The sequence below is a fragment of the Pundamilia nyererei genome, unplaced genomic scaffold (genome assembly GCF_000239375.1).
Source record: "Pundamilia nyererei isolate P.nyererei 1_Seehausen unplaced genomic scaffold, PunNye1.0 scaffold00069, whole genome shotgun sequence".
NCBI lineage: Eukaryota > Metazoa > Chordata > Actinopteri > Cichliformes > Cichlidae > Pundamilia > Pundamilia nyererei.
In genome coordinates this window covers 3,108,526-3,118,328 of record NW_005187470.1, presented here as the reverse complement: position 1 = coordinate 3,118,328, position 9,803 = coordinate 3,108,526, and the positions used below count along the sequence as shown (strand labels likewise).

The following is a 9,803-nucleotide window of genomic DNA, read 5'->3' as shown; positions in this document are numbered from 1 at the left end:
GGCCACAGTATGACATTGATGTCACCATTGATGCCAGTGTCACTGTACACAGATTCAGGACAGTCAGTGGTGAAGGACAGCATGGCTTTCTTGTCCTGTGCAGAGGAAGGAGTGAGCAAAGAGGGAGAGGACACAGCCTGAACACAGACACGTTGGTGGAGCTCTCACCTTGAAGATCCCCTCACTGTACCACTTCTCCTGTGCGTAGGCAAAGCCCAACACCCGATCCATCCACCCCTTCATGATTGCAGGAACAGATGACCAGTACATGGGGAACTGGGAACACAGGTTTAATGGTCATTTTGATGAGGACACCTGATCACAAAGACATTCCCAGTCAAACACTACCTGAAAGATGACAAGGTCTGCCTCCTTGAGCTTCTCCTGCTCTTTTTTGAGGTCTTCTGCAAGTCTGCCCTCCTCTGATGCCAGTTTGATCTCCTTTGCGTAGCAGAAGTTCTCAGCATCCTTCAATCCACCTGTGACAAAAATCTAGTGTTTGTATCTGATGAACAGAGCAAAGATGTTTTAATACCTGTAGGATACTGGTATACCAGTGATGTCCTCAGTTGTAGCAGCAGCTTTGAACTTCATGGCGTACAGGTCAGACACCTCTACAGTGCAGCCTTGAGCAGTCAGAGCAGCCACAGCAGCATCTTTGGCAGCAGCATTGAAAGAGGCAGGGCTCTCATGGGCATACACAATCAGCACTTTCTTGACTGCAAAGTCAAAGAGAACAGATAACACAAAGTGCCCATTAGAGCAGAACCAGTTCATCAAAGCACTGAAAATAAAAACAACCATCAAAAATACTTACACATTCTGACACAAGTGCTCCGCGGTGACTGCTGATGCTCACAAGTCACTAGTACTCCAATGGGGGGGGGGGAAACTGCTACTGGTGTAAAGCTCAGTATCCAAGATTTATACACCCAATGGGCTCTGCTTCAACCAGGTGCAGTCAATCAGCAATCAGAGTCATCACTCTGCCAGCTGGAAGTGGGGGATTTTCTCTAAGGCCTCTCATCTTCAGATCTTTTTGCCTTTTAACTGCATGGACACCAAGCATGCGTCACTCCTACAAGATGATTAAAATTAGTTTTTCAATGTCTGTCATTTAAAAGACATGAAAATGAATCATCTTTCAGAGAAACTGATGTCGTCACCATGACATGAATGTTATCTAAGGGTTAATTAATTCTATTGGATGTTGAAACGAGGAGCTAAGCAATTAAACAGGGGAATGATCTTCATTAATCTATATACTTATGCAAAATTAGCGCCAAGATAAAAGTTTGTAGCTATTACAGATATTATGAAAGCAGCCGTGAAATATTATTACTAAATCCTTCATGCCTGTAGCTGGAAAAGCAAATTATAACATGTCAAGTTCAATCTGCTACAGATCGCATAGAAAACATCGGTTGAGAAAGCATCAAAACAATCGCAACAGTTAACTGTGGTCATTCTTCTCTAGCTGCAGGCTGTGGGGGGAGCATAAGCTGCAGGTTAAAAACCTTTTTAAACAGAACAACGGGGGTGCAACAAAGCGTGCACATGTACACACAGTGAAGTCACTCAAAGAAAGCTGCGTGCTCCCACTAACATGATTTATATTCTGAAAACACTCCTCATTCTTCACCTCTGTGTCAAATTGCCATATTTTGTGGGGGTATATTATGGCAACCTCACGCAGGCCACAGTGCGTATGAGGCCCCATCTATCATATACAACCCACCCTCTCGAGAACAACACAAACAGACACACAGAGGCAGAGAGATGGAGTAGGCGGCTGGTAGACAAGGCAGAATGTGAGTGTATAACACCACCAAATGACTCTCTCTGACAATGGACACCATTATCTAGCACTGCGTTGTTTTTCTCTTTTATTGGTCTCAGCATATTCATAATTCAATACATGACATACAGGAAACACTAACATAAACATTCTGACTGAAAGAAGAAATCAAGTGACCCATCGGTCAGCTGAGGCTCTCACCTCAAAGACATGCGGCGGCAATGCCAGTTCTAAAACTCAGAATAAACACACCCGGATGCGCTGGCAGGCAGCTTTTTGAGGCAATTTGGCGGTACAGCAGGGGGAGAGAGGTTTGAAATCAGTAAAAATGCAAGCGTCAGCTTTAAAGAACAAAAAGCAGAGGATGTTAGCTCATAGCAAACAGCTGCTGGCAAAGCCGCATGTATTTTTATGCCTCAAAAAGTTGCCGGGACATCACAGCCTTGAGGGAAATGTGACGGATCCATGCCCTTTTCTGCTGCAAAGGAAGTGCTTTAGTACCCATGTTTGGGATAGGTAGGTAGAACTGGCCATAGAAAGAAGATGAGTTCAATTTACAGTGATGTAATGACATATACAATATATTATACAGCGGTTTATGTGGGAGGTTTATGTTGTTTGATGTAAGCTGGCCCTTAATTTCTCTGCCTCATTATACTTCAAGCAGATTCATCATGAGTAACATAATTTCTTAGGTAGAATTATACACGTTTTGTTGTTTTTATTGTTGTTTTTAAGAGGGCCTGTTATGCATTTTCTTATGTTATGACATATATATATATATAGAGAGAGAGAGAGAAATTACAAGTTTCATGACCATATTAAAGAGGATCTGTTCCATTCATTTATAGTCCATATTTCTATTCCTGGGTACTACTAAAGTACCTTTTAATAAAAGCAGCTCAAAATAATCCTTATTTATATTTATTTGATCCTTTTTGCAGCCCTTGCTCCGTCCTCTGAGTGAAACAAGTTGTTCAACTGTGTCGCCGCTCCATGTGAGCTATCTTATTCTAATTGGATATCCCTTGTAAACAAAAGGTTTGAACAACAGGTGGGCGGGACTTCTGTTGTCACAGTAAGAGAAGGAAAAACTGTGTGAAACTGAGCATTTGGCTCACAGGCGTTACTTATTAAACTTTTAATATCAGCAACACTGATAAACATGCCCCTTTAAACATGCCAAAAGTGTGTGTGTATGAAACATAAGCTTATGCTTGAGACAGTTTTTTCTATTCTTAACTCTGAATTCCTTTTAGGATGTTCTGTTTGCAAGAAGCTGCCAATCAGTTAAAAGTTGGCTTGAACAGGAGAGGAGATAAAAATGCTTTACTTTGCTTGAGAGAATCTGCACCAAAGCCCAGCATAAGATATACAAGGCTCATTTTGAGCCTGAGTGAATGATGCAAAACCACTTCAGTATAGTCCAAGAATAGAAATATGGAGCCAGAAACAGACCCCACTTAAATATCTCATCTCTCTTCAACACTGATTCCAGCTCATTTATTTAGATTTCAAGAGGTGTGTGAATGACTGAAACTAAAACACAGTTTATAGCATTCGTGTCTTAAATGGCCAATCTCAGTATAGTGCATTTTCTTTTTTAATGTTAGCAGTGGACTCGTGTCTTGATACCCATATTAAAAGAACCCCATTCCCCCTTAAATGCAGCGCTACCCCTTCCCCACACTAATTCAAGCCCCCATGCCCCCACCCAAAATAACTTTATACAAACTGATAAAACTTCACGAAAATTCACCATCAACACAAAGGTCACACAAAGTCCTGTGGTTACGTCCATCCTGTAAAAACTAAAAACAGCGGACATCAACATCCGCTCGGACCGCTCCCTCATGTGTCGGTTGATAGGGTCACATATATATAAGCACGCTCTCTACGTGCACCCAGATACAGTATATACATATACAAATGTAATCCCCAGGGGAGTAAAGACAGGCAGCACTTGCAGTCAGGTCAGGCTTATGTTTCTATTGCATTGCAGCTCATTGCATCCTTCTGTTGCCAAACAGTTAGACAGGTTGTTTAAGTGTTGTCAGGGGATACAATGGTATTTTTAGGACTAAAAGTAAAGGGGGAGTTTGAGGATTTAATGGCAGAACAGGTGGTGAGAATTCATTAGTGTGTACGCAGAAGTGCAGGTGGAGTGGAGGTCGGAGAGTCCATATCCGATCAATCGTGGATAACAATGGGGCCTCGCATTCTCAGGCTGGGGTGAGGGTGTGGAGGGGCGAGGACAAGCCCCTGCGGTGGACCCTGGGAGACCCTGCGCAGGGTGATTTGCTCACAAGGTTGCCGGCAAGCGTGCCTCAGCTGGGAGCGAGACAACATCCGTCGAGCCCGCCTAGATGGATGGAGACAACATGGGACAAGATGAGTGAAGAAAAAAAAACAGGGATGCAGAGATAAACAGCATTAATAAAACTAAAAGGATGTTCCTGAGGCGTTTGGTACTTGTTTTATGCTTCCTCTCTGCCATATTTCAGGGGCTTATATTATGTTTTTCATTCAACTCCAGGTCTGAAGCAAACTTCTAAGTGCCTCAGTTCTACAAAAGACTACCAGAGACTGGCTTCATAGTTGGTTAGTCTGGTTGCCATAAACTCATGTGTTAAAATGCACAACTTTGCAGCTGAAATTAACATGTTTACACCTGGGCAGTAGTTCAACTATGCTTATAGGATTTTGAAATTTTTTTAATGCAGTAATCTGAAAAAATGGCATACTGTGTGGTGCAGTTTGTGCTCAACATCAGACTGGCTATGTCCATACTATATATTCATCTTTTATTTTTACAACCTTTTCTAACAATCGACACTACTGACTTTGCAAATTCAGATTAATAATACAAAGATTTGGTAAATTTTATAGGTAAGACTTTATCGATCCCCTAGGAAATTCCCTAGCAAGCCAAGCTGCAATGTCAGCAGTTATAACCCATTAGACTACATTTTACAGAAATGGTATTATAAGTAAATTTACCTTTGGTACTTTAACTGTATTTCACTGCTTAAAAATGCAAATATCAGCAGCTAATCCAACTATTGCCTCGAGGGTCAGGGAAACAATAATCACTCAACATGAGTCGAAAATCCTTAAATAAATAAAACAAAACAACAACAAAAAATGTTTTTACTAATACTTTAGCACTGAATTGCTGTCATGTGACTGACTGATTGTACAGTAACAAGCAGATGAGTAGGTGTACTTAATAAAGTGGCTTCTGAATGTATTTCTTAGCCTGCAAATAATGCTTGACTGAGACGATTACTCATGTTGACTGCATCAACACATAGAGCCCAAATATACAAATTATGAAACTGACTTCATGAGACAGCTGATTTATCACCGTGGGCTTGCCATACTGCGCTACTGGTTGTTAATCATCTGGTTGTTTGGTTGGAAAAAAATGTAATCATCAGTCAACATCTGATTCTGGTTTTAGAATCAGTGTCTCTTAAATATGAGCAAGAAAATGGCTTCTGATTTCTCTGATCAGTGCAATTTAAGCAGAAAAGTGCAAACAGCCAGAGAACGGCGAGTTCAAGACACGAAGATGAAAAATCTCATAAAGAGAGAACGCTGTGAAGTTTAGGGTAGTTTGAATGATTTAATATGAGCACAGTTCAGCTGGAGGGCAATACATTGCGGATCCAGGCTGTTGAGAAGGTAATTAGATACAACTAGATTCTTCTCATCTCGAGAGATTTACTATAGGAGAGTGCAGCGCGTTCCGAGCACCAGAACAAATACACGTGTCTGTTATGAAGTAATAGAGGAGAACATTTTTGCAGGATTTTCTGGCTCGTTGAGAGTTTTGTAGGTAATTTCCAGACTGCAGTGGGCTTTGCGGCGTGACAGGAAAGCACTTTTTACAACCCACAGGCACTAAAGAATCCCAGATTCTTGGGACACACTCACAAGTCTTGGACAGAGCGCTAATTGAATCCAAATGGAGACAAATGCAAGGTGCATAACCACAATGTATAGGTGATTATTCATGGTTCCCTTAGAGCAGTCTGAGACTTAATGCACAGCAAAGCTCTTTGTGCAATCTCATTTTCTTCCCCTTTCCTATTGCTGTAAATGTTGTCTCGTATTGTTAATGCAAAACACACCGGCTGCCTCCAAATCCCCGCTGCACTGCACAACTATAATGTGCCGAACCACGGGGATCTCCTACTGAGCAGATTACAGTACATTATGTGCCAGTACATCCAAAAACACCAAATGTGTCTGAATGTGCATGTAAGAGTCTCCACTCAAATCTCTCAAGTACAGTATACCCTGACACTGAGCACCGCATGCGTGTGCTATGGCTCAAAGTTAGAGGACACGCAGTTATAACACGGAGGGAAAACAGAACGGATTTATCTCTGCTGGTTGTCTGTTCATCTGGTTGTTGGGAGGAAGAAAGCAAACATGTAAATCTATCCTCAAACATATCAGCCTGTCTCATTTATATTCTGCTTTGCTCTGCTTCTGTATCCTAATGTTCCCCATTTCTGACGCTTTGCTATAGACAATCATTCGATATATGATATTATAACACTGTTAATACTGAGGCATTGTTAAGCACTTTAAGCACCATTTCGCTGTTTTAGCTGTGAAGCTTGTGTATCCATTTTATTTGCAGTTTGATTGCTTAGTTCAGAAGTTCGGAGCCTCTCCAAATGCAAATCTATAAAATCTGAAGGATAATGTGACAAATTTGGGGAAGAAATGAGACGTGCTCATTTTCCAGCTCCATATTTAGCGCTTTGAGTGCTCCGGAAGAGTAGAAAAGCGCAATATAAGAATCAGTCCATTTGCCATTTGCCATTTATTTTTAATCGTGGATTCTACTATAGTAGCTTATCATGATTCATAGTTTAAAGTAAGCTCCTTAGTTTTAGCTTTTCTATCCTTAATCTAGTTTTCTTCTGACTGGCTGCAAAAGCTTTAATCACCAGCTGGGTGGAGCTTCCTTGCCTCGGATGACCAATCTAGGGATAACCAATTTGTCTAAGACATCATGAAGACCAAAGCCCTAGCCTTTGGTTCACAAGGATTACCTTTACATACACTTATTATTTAAAACATTAGCCGTGTTAATGTAGAGCTCATTTTAGTATAACTTGGTTGTTGAGTGTTTATCCAAGTTACATTCTATGTAAATCCTAGATATGGTTGTGTGTGAAAATCTCTGTGAAACTGAAGTTTTGGAAAAATCCAGATCAGCCGATCTGGCACAAGAGCCCGACCACATTCAAAGTCACTTGAATCCCATTTCTTCCTAATTCTCATGCTCGATTTGAACTTCAGAAAGTTGTGCTGCGAGTTACTGTCATGCGACTGGCTGATTAGAGATTTACAAGCGATTAAACAGGTGTATCTACAAAAGTATTTGGTAAGGATATATGAGAGAAAATAAGGAAAACATGTTAGGTCCAATTTATAGCAATTTCTCTTTGCAAACATCTGATTTTTGTGATATCTTGGGAGTATTCGATTTCAGGAATTAAACAAGCTGCCATTCATTTACTCACCAAAATGCAATGGGGGGTTTTCCAATTAAATAAGGGGGGAAAAGTCACTGGAGTGCTATTTTTTATCAGCAATGAAAGAAATGAGGAACAGTGGTGTAATAGTTTTGTATTTACTGGTTATTTATGGACTGCTGTCACCTCAAGGGAGGAAAACATTAAAAGGTAGTAAAAGTGGGCTCTTTATACCTGGTTTATACTTTGAGTGTAAAATGCAATTTACATGCGAACAAAATATTTTAACATACATGAAAGTCATGAAAGATTGCTAAAGATTATTATAGTTCCCAGAGGATGTTCTCGCTTACTTTCTTGTACTTTCTTTAAGTAGTCTTCAGGAATAGTTCTCCGGGCTACATGAAAGACATGCTTTGGATGTTGGCTGCCTTTTGTTCCATTTACAGTTGAGTTCATCCACCTCTGCCTCAATAATGTTGAGGTCCAGGCCCTGGGGGTGCCAGTCTTTGACTGATGGTGTTCCATTCTCTGTTTTTCTATCCAGGTATGTTTTATTGCACTGGCAGTGATTTTGGATTCATTGTCCTGCTGAAAAATTAAGTCATGCCAAGTAGATCCTTTCCAGATGGCATTGCACGGTGGATGAAAATTTAACGGTACTTTCTGCATCTACAATGCCATCAAGTTTGACAAGATGCCCAACACCACTGGCTGAAATGCAGCCCTAAACCATGACATAGCCTCCAGCATGTTTTACAAATAGCTGTAGACACTCCATGTTTTGCTTTTTTCCTGACCTCCTCTAGACAAAATGATGGCAATTCAAATAAAAAGTCTCTCTGTAAGACCTGCTGCCGCTGATTTTAAGTCCAGTTCTTGTGTGATTATTGTACAATATTTTAAAAAGTTTAAATTTTCCTGTCCATAGTTTCAAATTTTTTATTGCCTAACTAGTAGAATTGTTTTAATGACGCTCCACTGCGTCACCTAAAATGAAACACATTTTGTCATCTCTACTTTCATTTCTATTTATCTCTCTCCCATCTCCGAATTAGTGGGAGACATCTCCAACCCCTTGTCTATACTCTGTGTTTTCATCATACTCAGAGAAAAGGAGAAGCAAAGAAAGGGAGTTGATGAAACCTCTGATCATTTCTCATTAGCACCAACTTTTCAGGGCACATCTATTAATGCATTTTGTTCAGAAAGGCATTAATTGTCTCTACTAGGAGACAATTAAACAAAGGGTGCAGAATTCAGATCGATGCTGTCCCACTCACACGGCCATGTTGCCTTGGTGGTAACTGAGTGATTCATGCAAGTGCAGCCATGGTTAATGTGGTAATGATATTTCCACTCAGGGCACAACGGTGCCAGGCTCCATCTGCACCAGTTAGCCTCCTCTAATTTTAGCCCCAGCGGTCCGAGGGCGGCTGTGAGAGCCGAGCGCTATGGCTCATTTAGACACAGGCTTAATGGAGGAACATCTTTCTCTTGCACATGGGAACACATACGTACGTGTATGAGTCCATGCGGGAAAGTGCATGTGTACATTTAAAGAAAAAGTAAATGGATGTAAATTCAGTCACATAGAAAAAAGTATATTAATGGCTAAAGCAACGCAAAAAGAAACAGACCATGAAGGTGAATACACTTGAATGAAGAGGTTTTTTATTAAAAATGTATACGTGTATTTGTTTATAATGCAGAAAAAAAAACCAACAGCAACAAAATCAATGGCAGGCTGTTTTAGCTGAAAAGCTGGAGGATGATGAAACAGCATGTTTTGAACAGCTGTTTATGGCACAGTTAATCGCATTTATTAAATGTTTTATTAAATTACCTGAATGCACCATGAAATCTTACATTTCAGCTGGACTTTGATTAAATCTTCAGAAAGTATACCATCTTTCACCCGTGCCTTCAAAGACATGCTTGTGCTTATGAGAGGATTCATCATAAGTGGTATATGATAGTCACATTCACCCCTTGGGAACCTGAATGTCTGCACCACCTAACCCTCAGACCCACAGGGCTAATGTAGCTAAAAGGTAACTGAACTGAATCAGACAGCAATAAATAAATAACCAGAAATCTGACCAAGACAAATCCTTAAGCGCCTTGAGGCAACTATTGTTGTGACTTGGCTTTATATAAATAAAACTGAATTGAATTCACAGTGAAGCACAAGATTAATGTCTATATGGGAAAAAATGCATCCACATCCTTGACTGAATCCAAGTGTGGGACTAGTCTCAAAGGTTTGAACTGGACTTGTTGTTCTCTGCTTGTTTCTTTGCTCTCTTTACTGTTAGTTTAGATTTTCTGTGAGTCTTCAGTTCTGGATACATGTTAGCTCTAGTTTGTTTGTGTGTCTGCGTTTCACTGTTTCCAGTTAAAAACTATGTCATTTTTTAGTTATCAGGCTCTTATGTCTTCCATCTTTGCTCTTTAGCTCTACTTCCCTTCCTCATTGTCAGTGATTGTCCTCACCTTCACTTGTG

General features: G+C 40.5%; 2 protein-coding genes across 4 annotated transcripts in view; both read right to left on the bottom strand.

Annotated features, from left to right (window-relative positions):
• Positions 1–903, bottom strand: part of LOC102197761 (ribosyldihydronicotinamide dehydrogenase [quinone]-like) — a gene marked incomplete at its 3' end in the record, with an annotated part of 28,455 nt that extends 27,552 nt beyond the window's left edge. The window contains exons 1-5 of the mRNA XM_013911663.1: positions 818–903; positions 555–719; positions 349–479; positions 169–276; positions 4–95 (exon numbers count right to left, since the gene is read on the bottom strand). Of these exons, the coding sequence (XP_013767117.1) occupies positions 4–95; positions 169–276; positions 349–479; positions 555–719; positions 818–821 (500 nt within the window). The remainder of the gene's footprint in view (positions 1–3; positions 96–168; positions 277–348; positions 480–554; positions 720–817) is intronic.
• Positions 904–1,863: 960 nt separating this feature from the next.
• Positions 1,864–9,803, bottom strand: part of mta3 (metastasis associated 1 family, member 3) — a 29,802-nt gene continuing 21,862 nt past the window's right edge. For 2 of the 3 annotated variants that reach the window (XM_013911703.1, XM_005736519.2), the window contains one exon: positions 1,864–4,160. In XM_013911703.1, coding sequence (XP_013767157.1) covers positions 3,989–4,160 — 172 coding nt within the window. In that variant the 3' untranslated portion in view covers positions 1,864–3,988. The remainder of the gene's footprint in view (positions 4,161–9,803) is intronic. The other variant, XM_005736520.2, reaches the window with a different exon arrangement.